This window comes from Mustela nivalis (assembly GCF_964662115.1).
Source record: "Mustela nivalis genome assembly, chromosome: 2".
Classification (NCBI taxonomy): Eukaryota; Metazoa; Chordata; class Mammalia; order Carnivora; family Mustelidae; genus Mustela; species Mustela nivalis.
This window is the reverse complement of record NC_139021.1, coordinates 1,154,709-1,170,041: the sequence shown is the minus strand read 5'-3', so window position 1 is coordinate 1,170,041 and position 15,333 is coordinate 1,154,709. Positions and strand designations below refer to the sequence as shown.

At 68.0% G+C, this 15,333-nt stretch overlaps 1 protein-coding gene across 1 annotated transcript; it reads right to left on the bottom strand.

Annotated features, from left to right (window-relative positions):
• Positions 1-13,232: 13,232 nt before the first annotated feature.
• Positions 13,233-14,438, bottom strand: MAFA (MAF bZIP transcription factor A; the record flags this gene model as incomplete). Its single annotated transcript, XM_082721604.1, has 1 exon — positions 13,233-14,438. One exon carries the CDS (start codon positions 14,436-14,438, stop codon positions 13,371-13,373), a length of 1,068 nt encoding a protein of 355 aa, XP_082577730.1. The 3' UTR covers positions 13,233-13,370.
• Between the last annotated feature and the right edge of the window lie 895 nt (positions 14,439-15,333).

Below are 15,333 nucleotides of genomic sequence, written 5' to 3'. Positions count from 1 at the left end.
GGAGAGCCCCGCTCGCCTGTCCCCATCCGCCTGCCCACCGGCCTTCTCATGACATCAGGCCTCCAGCAGATCCCTAAGGGGCCTGACCCCACGCCCCCTCCACTCACCCCCCCAACGCTTGTCACCACTGCCCACTGCCCAGATGAGACAGTGCTGTCCTAGTGGGGGGTTCCCCCTTCTCTCCTGACCAGCGGCTCCTTCAGGGAAAGGAAGAGTAGCAGGTCCTCCCACCTGGCTGGGATGGAGCGGGGGCTGTGAGCCGGACAAGGACGGCTGAGGTCTCTGTGACAGGCCCCAGCAACTCCCCACGTAGCCTCAGCCACCCCTTCCCCGCCTTCCTCATCAGCCTTCCTACCCCCTCCAGGGGCTCTGTTCACCGCGGGAGCCTGCAGGGAGATGCGCTCAGGTGGTGTGGGGACCTGACCACAGTCCCCTTCCTGTCAGGCCGCTGTGTCGGGGTCCCCGCTGGACAGCTCCACTACATGGAGGGGGGAGGGAGAGCCCGAGTCCCGAAGAGCCTGTGTGGTCACCGGCCAGGACCCTGGAGAGCGGTCAGAACCCCCTCCACCCCCACCCCAGGGGTGAGCTCTGGGCTCTTAAAGCGGAGGCTCTGGGACACCGTCTTCCCTGCCGAAGGCTGTGCGAGAAGTGGGCTACTGGACCAGCCTAAGTCACACCGCCTTTCGGGAGGGGAGCGGAGCCCGAGACAGAGCAGCCACAGGCCTGTCTGTCTGAAGTGGGCAGAGAGGGACAAGAGAGGCCATGGGCCCAGGGCCAGGGGGTGCAGGGAGCAGAGTCGTGAAGCCAGAGGGCAAGGGGCAGGGCGGGCTTGAGGGCGAGGGCCTCGAAGTGCGGGGCAGACTGGGGGACAGAAGGCCGGGGAGGTGACTGGGGAGGGAGCAGACGGAAGGATCGGAGAGCAGGAGAGAGCTGCGGGGGAAGGGGGAGCTGCGCTGGGGGCCTGGACACTGTCGGGGGAGGGGGAGGGACGCTCGCTGCCAAGGTTGCCCTTCACCCTCCTCCAGTCTCCATCAGGCTGCTAATTAGCATCCTGACCACTCAATTAATTAGACTGCATGTGCTTCATTATGACAGAGCGCATGGGTGGGGGTGGGGTAGTGCCACCAGCCCCCCCACCGGCCCCCCAAGGAGCTGAAGTTTATTGACCAGAAAAGGCACAGGACAAGACCCTGGCTGCTGGGGGTGGGGTGGGGTGGGGTGAGTACAGGGGTCAGGAGGCAGCAAGAGCCCCTCATCCCTGCGTGCTGGTGTGTGTGGGGGGGGGAGGTGCTCCTGCATTCTCAGCCCGGGGCCCCCAGGTCTCCCCACACCACCCTCCAGCCTTCCAGCTCCTGTCTGCCCCTGCCTCGCCTGCGGACGGACGGGGTTACCTGGAGTAACCTGTCCCGGGTAGGTCGGGCGCATGGCCTGGGTCCCCCCCAGAGCAGAGGCTGCACCTTTGCCCCTCTTCTCTTGGGTTCTGGAGCAGACGTGAGTCTGCCCCTCCCGGTAGCCTCTGCCCTGGGCCACCAGCTGAGCCTGCAGCGCTGTCCTCCTGCTGGCCCTCTGCGCCCGGCTGGTCGTGCTGGTCAGTTCCCTCTGCGCCCTTCCTGACCGGCAACCGTCGGGGCCAGGCCAAGGCCCTCCTGGGCGATGGCAGCCCACAGACACCCCCTGTTCACTGCGGTCTGGGCAAAAATAGTCACTTTGGTACTTAATTTTCCTCAGAAATTCAGGAGGTCATGTCTTATGTCCTAACTAGATGATCATAAATGTGACTGGACCCTGCGTCCATGGTGAGCTCTGATGAGCTACGGGGCAGCGGGCAGGGCGGCGGCAGAGGTGACAGTGGTGGTGACGATGGTGATGATGATGGTGGTGACGGTGACGGTGACAGTGATGATGGAGGTGGTGACAGTGGTTATGGTACTGGTGGTGGTGTAGATGGATGTGAGGGTGGTGGCGGTGACGGTGGTGGTGGCAGTGGCTGTGACGGTGCAGGTGGTGGTGATGGGGCGTGAGGGGCCCTGCCTGGGGACGCTCCTCACAGGCTTGAGTGGGATGTGTCCTGAACACAGCTCAGCAAGTCTGGGGAGGGCAGTGCAGGGTGTGGGCTCCTGTCCTGGGGAGGACACTTGGTGGGGACCGGGAAGTCCTCGCCAGAGACTCACTAAGGTTCTAGGGTTCGTGTATCTCCTGAGACCTGGGCCTGACCTCACCTTCTGCCTGGGGAAACAGAGCAGAGCTCTGTCTGACCTCTGACCTCTACCAGGGCTGGTACGTCCCAGACACACAGGAGGGGCCAGCTGCTGTGCGGGACCCCCACTGGGCCTGGGCCTGGGGGGCCGGCATGGGGAGAGGAAACAGAGAGCTCTATCCCGGGGACTGGCAGCGGGAAGGAGGAGGGAGCTCTGGTGGGGCCTCCGGGCGGGTCCCTCACACACCAAGCCGGGCAGCCCCCAGGTTCCTGCCCGGGACCACACCTGTGCCTGCGACCAGCTGCAGCCGGAGCAGGGCTGGGGGAGTCCTTGGACCAGAGAGACAAAGGCTCCCACCCGGCAACGGGCCCTTTGAGGAGTTCTGGAGGGCGGGAGGCTGAGAGGCTGGAGGGGCCTGCGTTGCCCGCACGGCAGAGGAGGACAGCTGAGCCGGAGGGTCGTGGGCTGCGGGCTGGTCACGAGCGGGGGCAGAGCTACCGGGCTGAGAGGGCCGAAGGCTGGGAACCACAACCCGTCCCCAGGGGTGGGCACAGGGAGTCAGATATAATTCCGCACTCAGTGTATCATAATTACCGCAAATAGCCCATTAAAGAGAAATTATCATCAATATGATATTAGCAGACGGCAGGGGGAATGAGGAAGGGAAAGTGCTTATTCTCCATTGTCCCCTTAATGGGGACAGGCGGTGGGGAGGCCGGGCCGCTCCTGCTCATTGGCCTCCCCCCTCCCCCCTGCTGCAGGCCCTGGGGTGGGCCATGGCAGGGCCAGTGACCCCGGCCTGGCCTGGGATTGGGATTGAGCCTCTCCCCGGCCCAGCCGGGGGGAGGCTCTGGGGGCTGTTCCCATCGCCAGCCCAAGCCCCTGGCTCCAGCCCACCCACCCTCGCCCCTCGCCCCCCCCCCCCCGGGGGTTGCCGTGGGGAAAGCGCTGGGCCGGGAGAGAGCCTGGGCAGGGCCTGCGCCGGCTCCTGGAGAGACACCCAAGCCCCTTTGGATCCCGGGAGGGCAGACTTCTGCTGGACACGCCGAGGGGGCACGGCCAGCGCTGCTGGCGTCTGCCAAACAGCCACCCACGTGACGGAGAAGGAACGGAGAGGCGCAGAGCGGGGGCAGACGGAGAGGGGAGAGGACACAGAGCTTAGGGCTGTCACCCCAGGAGCAGAGAGACCACGGTGGCCAATGTCCACAGGCGGTGCCTACTGGGTGGGGGGCCCCGGTGTGGGCCTGGAGGGGAGCGCGGCTCACCCCTCTCACCCCTTCGGCCGGTCCACCCCTGCAAGGCCAGGCCCAGGAAGGGTCACCTGCGGACATGGTCATCATGGGCAAGAGGCAGGTGGAGGCGTGGGCCTGGGGGGGGACAGTGGCTCAGGTGGCCTTCCGGGGTGGGGGGGGCGGCTGGGAGGGGGTTGGTATCAGGACCTCGAGAGTCCCCCAGGGGACCTGGAGGGAGCAGGGCCAGAGCCGGTGGCCGCTGGCCGGGAAAGAAGGGCCGGGCGGGGGCTGCCTGGCGCTGGACCACCTCGCAGCCCCTCCTCAGAGCTCCTTCCCGGCCACCAGGCTGCGCCAGGCACTGTGGCTGCAGGGCAGGCTCTAGGACGGGTGGTGGAGATGCACAGACCCTGACCTCCGGGGCTGGCATTCTGGGGTCCAGAGAGGGGTGACCGGAGAGAAGCAGGCAGGGGAGCGGAGGGGGAGCAGATCTGCTGACACAGATTTCGTAAAACTAGGGGTGCGGGACTTGAAGAGGGAGGCGGGGAGAGCGCAGGGAGTGAGGAGGGGGTGCCCACGCCGCCTGCGGGCCTGCCTCTCGGCTTCCTACAGCACCCAGGCGCCGTCCCCCCAGTCACCTCCCCTCGCCCGGCCAGCCTGTCTGTCCCGCCAGCTGGCTCATGTTCACCATCCTCTGCTCACCCCTGGGGGCCAGTCCAGCCCCTGGGTTCCAGCCGATGGCCTGACAGGGGTCTCAGCCGCAGTGGGGAGGCCCCAGGCGCGCCTGTGCCGGGACTAAAAGTTGCGCTTTCCCAGTTGTAACTTTGATATGGCTTAAGCGGCTTAAGCGCCCTGTGCGCCCCCAGGGGTCCTGAACTCAGCGGAATTCAGCTCCCTGGCTGTGGCTGGCGGGAAGTGTTGAGGGTGGAAGCAGACCTGTCCCCTGGGAGTGACCCCTGGTACACAGGTTGGTGCAGGGACAGTGTGCGGACAGATCCAGACTGGAAGCCCTGGAGGAGCAGAGGACTGGACAGCTGTCCCCTCTGTGCCTCCTCCCTCCCTGTCCCCTTCCGCTAGCACCAGGACCTCAAGGTTAAGCTCCTGTGAGGTGGTGGCCTCCCTCCCCACACTCTGCCCCAGGGCACCTGGAGAGCCACAGGCTGCTCCAAGTCCTCCCAGCCATACAGAGCCTCCTCCTCCAGGAAGTCTTCCCAGACTGACAAAGGACTTACTTGCCTTTTTTCACTTGCCCCCCAACAAGGACCCTGGATGGATGTGGGGGTGGGTGGGGGGCGAGTGGTCTTTTTCACAGGAGACCGACTCCGCAGGGAATGTTCTCCCCCACCCCCAGCTGGTGAGGGACGCAGTGGGAGTGGGCTCAGGCCTGACTCCAGCCATGTGATCTGCCGTGTCTGCCCATGGCCCTGGTGTTGGTGGGGTGGTGACCCAATGCAGGAGTGTGGGGGTCCCTCCAGCCTGACCCGGCCCCCAGGACCGGCCTCTGGCCACCCCACACTGCCGGGACCCAGCTCCCAGGCACAGGCGGCCCCCAGTGGGCTCCAGAGAAGGGACACTGAGTTCTTTCCTGGCCTACTGCCCTCCACACCAGTCCTGCGCTCTCTTGGGCATTAGCGGCCGGCGGGGGTGGCCTGAGGGGCCACCGGTGCTCTCTTCCAGCCTGGGAGGCCCCCGGGAGGGAGGGACTGGTGCTGGGGATCTAGGCAGGGCTGTGCAGGAAGGCTCTGGGGCCAACCTGAACCTCACCACACCCACAGCGACGCAAACAACACAGGTTTTTTTGTCACTCCTAGGTCACAAATGAGGAGGTGGCCAGAATGGGACAAACTTTGGCCCAGCTCTTACCCCAGGCGGCCCAGGCAGGGCACCTGGAGAACCCCGGGAGCATCTGCCCTCAGCTGGAACAGGAGGGGGAAGGGCCAGGCCCTTGGGCAGCAGGCAGCCCGCTGTGCGTCCCCCCCCACTCCCCCCACGTCCCCCCACCCCGCCTGCCACCATCCACTCTCCCTGAGCAGGCCCGGGAGCAGGCCCTGTGGCTCTCCCTCCGCAAGAGGGCTTGGCCTTGTCTCAGCCCCTGGGCAGGGGAGGGAGCCTCGCTGCTAGGCCGCCCCCCTCCCTGCATGGTGGCTGGTGGTCACCGGCTCTCGCCCCCACAAGCTACAGGAGTAGGGGTCCTTGTGCTGTTCCCGGCCCCAGGACCCTGTGGCCTCCCCAAGTCCTCTGCTCCCGCTCCTCCCCCCACGTCCCGCCAGCGTGCCTGCTCCCTCCTCCTTGCCCTGCCCCACTCTCTCCGGCGTGGGGACCCCTCGGATTCCCTCCATTTCCCTCTGGAAGGCCATGACCCGGCTCTGCCCCCAGAGGCGCTGCGCACCTGCATGCAGCCCCTGCGCGCCCCTGCGTGCCCCTGCGAGGTCCTCGCCCCCCCCCCCCAAGTCTCGCACACACGGAGACACACATCTGGAAGTGCCACCCCTTAACACCCTGTCACCGGCAGCCGCCATCATGTGCCCCCGCCAGGCCCTCACCTCCTCTGCTGCTAAGGGAGTTCAGGGTCGGATAGTCGGAGTCAGGAAGAAAGGAAGGACAAGGCTGGGACAGGGAGCAGAGGGTGCGAAGGTCACAGGGCAGGGTCCGGAGTCGCGGCTTGAGGGCACTCGGGAGCCACAGGGGCTTCTGTCCGGAGCTGAAAAGGAAGGACTCCAGGCGCCCGTCCGGAGTCACTGGGGAGGGAGTCTGGGCGGTGGTGGGGCCAGGGGCCTTGCTTTGAGGCTATCCACAACCCCCCCAGGCATTGGCTGCCCCCCCCAGGGCCTGGGGGGCGATCCTGGTCTCTGGAGTTCAACTGGGCCCCACGGAGTGACCTCAGGCAAATCCTGGGCTTCCCGGCGCCCCAGCCCCCATCTATAGGAGGGTCATCGCCTTCCCCGGCGCTGTGCCCGGGAAGCCACCAGGTCCCACAGACCTGACATCTGGCACTTCCAGGTCCTTCTCTGAGGACAGGGTGGGAGGGAGGGCAGGAGAGAAGGAAGGCTGGACCCGGGAGCTAGGGCCAGGCTGAAGTGACCCAAGGCGCGGTGAAGGGCCAGGGAGGTAGGGACCCCAGGGCAAGAGCTGGAGGAATCTGCCCCGGTGGGGACCGGAGGGAGCAGCCCTGCGGGACTGCGGCCTCCCAGGTAAGTCCCAGTGCCGCGGAGGGGTGTCTCGGAAGGCAGCACGGGAGGGGGGCAGTTGCCTTTGAGACTAGAATGGCTGACCCCAGCTGGCCTCAGGACACCTAACTCAGGGCACCAGAGTCAGGGAGGCCACTGTGGAGAAGGTGACAAGGCTCACGGAGCTCCAGGACGCCAAGGGACCGCAATGGCCTGCGGCTGCGGAAGGAGGTGTTGGGGGGGAATGCCCCGCCCCTCCCCGCCCCCCACCCCTGCGCCGCCACAGCCGGGAGCCCGGCTCCTCCCGCCTCCCGGGAATGGGGCGGGGAGCGGGGAGCGTCCAGCCGCTTGGCCAGCGGAGAGGCTGGGGCTGGGAGTGTGAAAGCCGACACCTCCCTCCCCCGCCGCCGAGAAACCTGCCTCCTCCCGGGATCCCATGCCCCCGAAAGCAAACTGTCGGCTGTGGCCCCTACCCCTGCCCGGTGGCTTGGATCGGAGCGCCCTAGGAATTCAGGTTCTCCGCCCACCCTGAGGCCCAGGGAATCTGCATTTTGGCAGGATTCGGAAGCAGCGCACACACTCTGAGAACATCCCTCCACCCCGAGCCAACTCGGGGGGTGGCGGTGCAGGGCCACTGAGCTGGGAGGCTTCCTGGAGGAAGGGGTGGAGAAGGGAGAGGAGGAGCGCGGAGAGGAGGCAAGGGGAGGGGCTTGGAGGGGGAGCGGCAGGCGGAGGATGGGGGGTGGAGAGTACAGGGAAGGGAGGAGGAGGTGGGAAGATGCGAGAGCGGGGGGGGGGGGTGGAGGGAGGGGCGGGAGGAGGAGCGGGAGGACGACCGCCGAGCAGCTCCCCTAGGGGAGCGGGCCCTGGCCGAGCTCCGGGGGCACCAGGCCGGCCGCGCCCGGGCCGACAGGTCGCCCCGCCCCGCCCGCGGGCCAGGCCCCGCCCCCAGCCCCGGGCCGCGCTCCACCGCTGCGGGCTAATGGGCTGTGACAGCTCAAGCCCGGTGCAGCTGAGCGGCGTCACTGTGCATTAGGCCGGCGCTGAGCCCGCCAACAACCGATTACTCGCCCCGGCTCCGCTGCTGCCGGGGCCCAGCGGGAACGTGCGTGTGCGCGCGGGCGGGGAGGGTGGGCGTCGGTGCACGACCCCTCCTGCCCTGTCTGTCCAGCACCGGGACTGGCCTCTCTCATCTCCCTGCAGACCGCTGCCTCCCCCACCGCCTGCCGCAGCTGGAGACACCCGACCTCCCGCCTCTGCCCGCCTGCTGCCAGCCCTCCCTGCCTGGTCCCCAGGAAGTGTCCTGTGGCTCCTGGGGGGCGCTCCAAGCGGCTTCTGGAGGTGGTGGGAGGGGCGCTGCCCTGCACCTGCACCTGATGGCTCCGAAGTGTGGGCCCGGCCAAGCCCACTCCCTGCAGCCCCACTGGCACCGGCCCCTTCCCTGCTCAGAGGCCCTCCCAGGGCCGCCCACTCCTCCCGGGCTCCCACCGCCCTCACCAGGCCCCTCCACCTGTCCTTCCCCTGTCTCACCTCCTCCAGGCACCAGGACTGGGACTCTGCCCACCCCCTGCCTCGCCCCACTCTGTAGGCCTCTGTCCCCCGCTGTGCTGGCTGCGGCCCACCAGGATGGCCCTAGCTTGTCCAGTTCCTGGTCTGTCCCCGCCTGCTGGAATAGGCACACAGTAGGTGCTTAATCAATACTTTGAAGTGAATGAAGGAGTCCCCTCCACTGTCATAGCCAATTGTCCTGGAGCCAGGGGCAGTGGGGCCGGGGGTCCCTGTGAGGGTCCATGGGGGCTGAGCTTGAATCTGGGGGGCCCCAGGCCTCCCTCCCTGCACCCCCGTGGGGCCTCCGGGTCCATGGCTAGACTTCAGGGCTCAGGGACTGCTGAATAAGCGGCAGGCCCAGAAGTGAGGGAGCTGGTCTTGCAGCCAGAGCAGCAGGGGTGGCTGTCCCTGTCCCCTCAAGTGCGAGGGACAGCCCAGCTGCTCACCTCTGAGGCTGGCTCAGAGCTCCCACCTGCTTGCTTCCCAGAACAGCTATCAGGGAGGCTTCCCAGGCTCAGCGGGGGCCTGGGGACAGGCTGGCTTCTTCCTGCGGCTCACGCTGCCCCAAGTCCCCAGACCCTGGCCAGGCAGTCCCAAGCGTGGCCACAGACGGTGGCCTGGGACCCTCCCTGGGACCCAGAAGGGGCCATGAGCCCCAGGCTAAGTTCCTGTCCGATTGAGAGGCGGGTTGCCCAGCCTGGGGCCCCTGTCTGGGGGCAGGTCGCTGAGCCCTTCCGGGCCCCACCCAGGCTGCTCCCAGGACCCACCTGGTGAAGCCACCCTGGGCACAGGGCCTCCAACCCAGCGCAGCTGGTAAAGGGCCCACCTGAGGCAGAGGCTGGGCTTCGCGAGGGGTGGCCGGCCTAGAGAAGGCCCCGCACGCAGCCGCGTGCTGAAGAGCAAGGCCTCTGGGCCTCATTGCTGGCACTGAGGGGCCGGGCTGGGGCAGACGTGGTCAGGAGTCCAGGGCAGGTGGTGGGGGCTGTGAGCTCCTGGGGTCACGCAGAAGCAAGCAGACAGGGGGTGACTGAGGGCGACATTGCCCCGGGGTGGCCGGCGTCAGAGGCCACACGGCCAGGATGGGGGGTGCAGGGACCGGGACAGACAAAACCCACGGGGTCCGTGTGGTGGGTCACAGGTGTGTGCACTGTCCCATGTGTGTGCATCTGTGTGCTCCCATGTGTGCGTACCCGTGTGTGTGCGCACCTGTGGAAGGGGTCGGGGGCTGTGGTTTGCACGTCTCAGCCTATGCGTGTGGCCTGTCTGGACGCACACGCCTGTCTGTTCCTGTTGCCCAGACCTGTGCCTGCGGTCCTGCGCGTGCCTCTCCTCGAGGGGGAAGAGGACACCTTGGCCTTGTGCTTGGCCACCCTAGGAGCTGGCTATAAATAGGGAACCGGGTGGGGGGGGCCCTTCGGATAGGCACGGAGACTGGGCCAAGAGTGGCCTGGAGAGCCTGCCTGGGCCGCAGAAAGAAGTGCGGTGTCCCTGCACGCAGCAGCCCTGCGGCCCATCTAGGGCCAGCAGCTGGGAGCTGGATTTCTGGAACCCCTAACCAGCTGGGGGCCGAGGGGCAGCTGGGCTGGGCGGGGTGTGCACCTGTCTGGGCTGGAGGGAGCCTGGCCGGCGAGGAGGACAAGGCTCGGCTGTGGGTTCTGTGTGGGGCTCGAGGGCCTGGAGGGACGTTGGCCCCAGAGGCTACAGGGCAGAGGGACAGCTGTGGTGGGATGGGGTACGGGGGTGCCCGGATGGACTCCCAGGCCTCCACTAGGAGCTGGGGTGGCTGCAGCCTAGCCTCTAGGAGATGCGGTGAGGACAGCTGTGGCGGGCACTGGTGTGGGACAGTGGCCTCTGGCCAGGGACAGCTGCTGTGCGGGGGTGGCCATGCAGGGCCTGAGTGTGGGGGGGCATGTTCAGTGCACACGGCTTCAGTGTGCACATTTGTGTTCGGGTTGGGGTGCACACATCAAGCACATGTGTCAGGCCCTGTCCCCCTACAGCACAGCCCCTTCACAGTCTCTGGTCTGTGGCCCCCCACAGGAGTCCTCCTGCCCTCCGCCCCCCACAGGTTGCCGGCCCCTGCAGCAGGCGAACCAAGACCCCTACCTCCTCCCCTGGCACTCAGCAGTCCAACCTGCCACCTTCCTCGGGGCTCTGGGCCAGGGCGCTCATCTTGGTCCCTGCTGGGGTCCCTGCCACCGGGCACAGAGAAGTGACCCAAGAATGAGTGAATGCCCGCCTGCGGGGTGAGGGGCGAGGAGCCAGGAGGGCGGGCTGGACACCCTCAGAAAGACGCCTCCTGGCGCCTCCGCTGGGAGGTCAGAGCCTGGGCCGTGGAAGCTGAGGGGCTGAGGTGGGGGTGCCCCACGGCCCCCCACACCGTCCCTGCGGGCCACTCTGCACTCAGACACACGAACACCCGGAGGACCCTCTCTCCTGGCGGCAGACAGGACCCCCTCCTTAGCCCGGTGGGCCCCTCCCCAGGGGGCCCGGCCCACTGGGGGCTGTGCGGGGCGAGCAGAGGCTCGGTGGCGGCGGGGGGGCGGCCAGGGGAGGCCCCGCAGAGCCCTAGGACAGTGAGTTGGACCGTGAGTCGGTGCGCGCAGGAGAGCTCGGAAGCCAGAGGTGTTTTCCTCAAAGGGCCTGTTTTCCAGGAAAGGTCTGTCTCTAAACACAAAAAGTCTCCACCCCCAACCCCCGCCCGCACTTCCCGGCCTCGGCCACCTTCTCTCCGGGGCAAGAGAAAGGCGGGGTTTGGGTGAGGACGGAAAGAGAGAGAGGGGAGGAAGCAGACGCTAGAACAGGACAGGGACACCAAGCCCCGCTGCGGAGAAGCCCACCGGGCCGCGGGCCAGGGGTGGCCATTGTGGGGACCCTCCCTCCGGGGCTCCAGAGCCCAACTCAGGCTCAGGCACGCGGGGCTCCGGGAGGCCTGGTGGGCCTGATCGCTGCTCCCTGCCTGCCACTGGCTCCTCACAGGGCCGGCCGTGGGGCCCAGCGACCCTGGCCAGCCTCGGTCCTCCATGCGCCTGGTGCCTGCGCTCTCGGCCAGGAGGAAGATTCCCAGGTGGGTCTTCTGGTGGCAGCAGTGAAAACTACCGGGTCCTTGTCCAATGCCGGCTCCAGACTCCGCCCGTGCCCGAAAGGACAAGGGCCTCCTCCGGGGATCCTGAGTCCTGGGGTCCCCTTCCTGAGGCTGGCTGGGACCTGCTGAGCTGGCTGCTCCCCATCAAGCTGCTGGACCCCCACCTGGTGCCTGAGCTCATCCCCGACTCCCCCCGCCACGTGCCCCCCAGATGTGTGGCCTCTCGCTCTCCCCGCCCCGGGGGCTCGAGATCTCAGCCCCGGGGGCCGGGAATTTTGCTGAAAGCCCCAGAGACCCCCACAGTCTTGATACCAGTTTTATTCTAAAGCCAAAGGGGAGGCGGCCGCTGTCACCTCTTCTCTGGGTCAGACGGGGACAGCAAGCCCAGCTCGGCCGGGCCGGCGCCCACAGAGATCGGCCGCAGTCCCAACCCTGAGCACGAGCCTTCACGGTCTCCAGACGGAAACGTGCCGGCGACCCGCGCAGCCCAGCTCAGTAAACGTGCCCACGGTGGACCTTCACCGTCCTCCCTCCGATGGTGAAGGGGTGACAAGTCCCCTAAGTCCTGCAACTGCCGCGGACCCTTTAGGGTGAGAGACTTCTAGAGGTGCTGCTCCTCGCCGGCTACCCACAGCCCGGCCTCCGCCCTTCAGAAGACAGAGGCCAGGCCACCCCTTGCGGGAGTGGGGGACTGTGGGCTCAGAAGGCATGGGGACAAGTACCGGCCGCGGCCCCTTAGAGGGAGCCTGGGGCCACCACCCTGAGGCCTTCCTCCCCAGCGGGCAGCCGGGGGAAGGTGCCTGCAGGTCCCACCAGCTGGCCGCAGCCTTGTTTACAACTCTGGTCGGAGTCTCTCTGGTGGCCCAGTCGGGTCACCCAGAGCTAAGGCACGGCCTGGTCACGGGCCTCCTTTCCTCTCTATCGAGGGGAGAAACGGCAAAATAAAAGCCACAGAAAGACCAACGAGGCTCCAGTGACTGTGGATCTGAACGGATTTATTTTGTGTGTGTGTGTTCCCCCCTTTCCTCGGCTTCATAGCAAACGAAAAAATTATCCAATAAAACGCAACAACACAAGAAAACTTTCAACGACTTAGTGTCTCCCACTCAGAACACTGGGCAGGAGCAGGCCTGGAAGGAGCACAGGAGCCACTGGAGGCCAGAGGCCTGGTGGACCTGCAGGGACCCGCCGGCCAGTGGCGGCTTCCTCCTCCCCACTGGCTAGTCCAAAGCGCCACTGGGCTTTTTTTTTTTTTTTTTTAAAGATTGCACAAACAAAACGAAACACAATTTAAATTAAAATAAAAACACTTTCTTCACTTGCCCCCATGCCAGGAGGTTCAGGCTGAAACCTCCTCTTTAAAAAAAATTTTTTTTTTTTTTTGCTAGAAATACTGTGCATTACTTTTTTTTTCTTCCATTTCTCTTGAAGGTTAAAATAAGATATATTTCCCCGGGACTCATAAATACGATCTGGTGCATAGAGAAATAGCAGCAGGGGAGTCCGGGCCAGCCCCCACCCTCAGAGCGCGGCGACCCCCCAGCCCCCCCACCCCCCTCCCCCCGTGAGTACAGCAGGGCAGCAGGACTGAACACGGCATAGATAATATCCCTCGGCTTCAATCTCTAGGGGACGCCGGCGGCAGGGCGGGGGGCAGGCGGGCAGGCGGGCAGGCAGGGACCGGACCCCTCCGAGCGAGCGAGCGACACATGCTGGGACACGCGGACGTCCGAGGGCGGACCCCGGCCGGGAACGAGGGAACTTCCTCCGGGGTTTTCTTAACTAATCACCGAGCAAAACAAACAGAAATGCTTCGAAAATAACGTCGCTTTAAAAAGGAGTCGTAGAAACGGGCGAGGAAGGGGAGGCCGCGAGAAGGCCGGCGCGCGGGGAGCGGCGGGCGGCGGCGTCGGGGCCGGGGAGCCGCGCGCCGCGGCCGGGCAGGCGGACGCCGGGGAGGAAGCCGGCTCCGGCCCCGCTGGGCCGGGAAGGCCCGCGCTCCGTGCGCGGAGGGGGCGCGGCCCCGTCCCGGACCGCGAGCCGGGAGGGCGCGGGGCGCCCGGCGGGCAGGGGCCTCCAGTCCGGCGCCGGCGGCCCGCGCCTCTGGCCGGTGGCGGCGGCGGCGCGCGCTCGGCCCGGGCGCTCACAGGAAGAAGTCGGGTGCGCCCTTGGCCCCGCCGGGCCCGGCCTGCGGCGGCGAGGACTCCCGCGGGAAGCCGGCCCCGCCCGCGCCCCCGGGGCCGCCCCGGCCCGCCAGCTTCTCGTATTTCTCCTTGTACAGGTCCCGCTCCTTGGCCAGGCGCCCCACCTCCAGCTTCAGCTGCTCCACCTGGCTCTGGAGCTGGCACTTCTCGCTCTCCAGAATGTGCCGCTGCTGCACGCGCTTGAAGCGGCACGACTGCGCGTAGCCGCGGTTTTTGAGCGTGCGCCGCTTCTGCTTCAGCCGGATGACCTCCTCCTTGCTGAAGCCGCGGAGCTGCCGGTTCAGCTCGCGCACCGACATGGACACCAGCTGGTCGTCGGAGAAGCGCTCCTCCAGGCGCACGTGGTGGCCCGCGCCGCCGCCGCCGCCGTGGTGGCCCGCGCCCGCGTGGTGGTGGTGGTGGTGGTGGTGGGCGGCGTGGTGGTGGTGGGCGGCGTGGTGCGCGCCGTGGTGGTGGCCGGTGCCCATGTCGTCCGCGCCGCCGCCGCCCCCGAAGCCCTGGCCCCGGAAAGCCTCGTAGGCCGCGGCGGCCGCCGGGTGGTGCGCGCCGTGGTGCCCGGCGTGGTGGCCGCTGCCGATGAGCGCCTCCACCGCGTCCTCGGGCGTCAGGTTGAGCGCCTCGGGGTTCAGGTGGTGCTGGTAGCCGCTCATCCAGTACAGATCCTCCAGCGCCGGCTTCCCCGAGGCGCCCCCGACGGCGCCCGGGCCCCCGCCCGTCGGCCCCGCGGTGGCCCCGGCCTGCGCCGCGCCGCTGCCGCCCCCCGCGCCGCCGCCGCCGCCGCCGGTGCCCGGGCTAGGCGCGCAGAAGCTGGGCGAGGAGGGCACGGAGGAGCAGGGCGTGCTGAGCGGCGTCGAGGACAGCGAGCCGGGCGGCAGGCGGTGGCAGAAGCGCTCGGCCTCGGGCGGCTCCTTCTTCACCTCGAACTTCATCAGGTCGAAGTCGTTGACGTACTCGATGGCCAGCGGGCTGCTGGGCAGTTCGGCGCCCATCGCCAGCTCCGCGGCCATCGCCCGGGGGGCCCCGGCCCCGCTGTCGCGCCCGGCTGCGCCTCGACGGGAGGCGGCGGCGGGGGGGAGAGGGAGCCGCGGGCCTCTCCCCCCCTTCACTCCCCACCGGCGGCGGGTCTCGGCGGGGGCGGCGCCCAGACGCGCGGGGAAAAGTTTCGCGCGGCCAACTTGGGGGCGGCCGCGGGGGACGCCGCCACTCGGGCTTCTCCGACGGCCCCGGCCGCACCCCGGGGGGCGCAGGCCGGCCCCGCTCCCTGTCCCCGCGTCGGCGGCGGGGCGGGTGGCCGGGCGGGTGGCAGGGAGGCCGCCGCCTCGGGCCGCTCGCGTTCCCCGCGCTCCGCCAGCGTCCGGCCGGCCCCGCCTCCACGCCCGAGCGCCGCGCCGCGCGCTCTTCTTTATAGAGCAGGGCGCTCGGGCCCGCCTTCCTGGGAGGGGCGCGAGCCCCCAGGCCAATCGGAGCCCCAGACCCGCCGCCCTCATTTGCCTATCCCCATGGCAACCCGGAGCCCAGCTGTCAATCTCCTGCGGGGAACAGCTGTGGGAAGGGGTGATGACCGGCAGCCCGCGAGAGGAGGGGGCAGGGCCCTCTGGTGGCCGCCGCGGGGGACTGCACGCGCAGAGGGCGCGGGGCCGAGGGGTGCGGAAAAGGCGCGGCGCGGGGGGCACGGAGCCCCGCCTGCGGCCCCCAGGTCTCCGCGTCCGCGACGGGGAGGCCGGGGAGTCTCGGGGAGCCGACGGGGCCCCTCGGTGCTTCGCTGTCCCCGCCACCCCGCTGCCGTGACCCCGCAGCCCCGCGAGCGTGACGGCGCCGGGACCTTCCGGCCTGCGGACACCGGGGCCACGGCGCGGCTCGGGCGGGCGCGGCTCGGGGAGTGCCGGTTATTTTTAGCCGCGC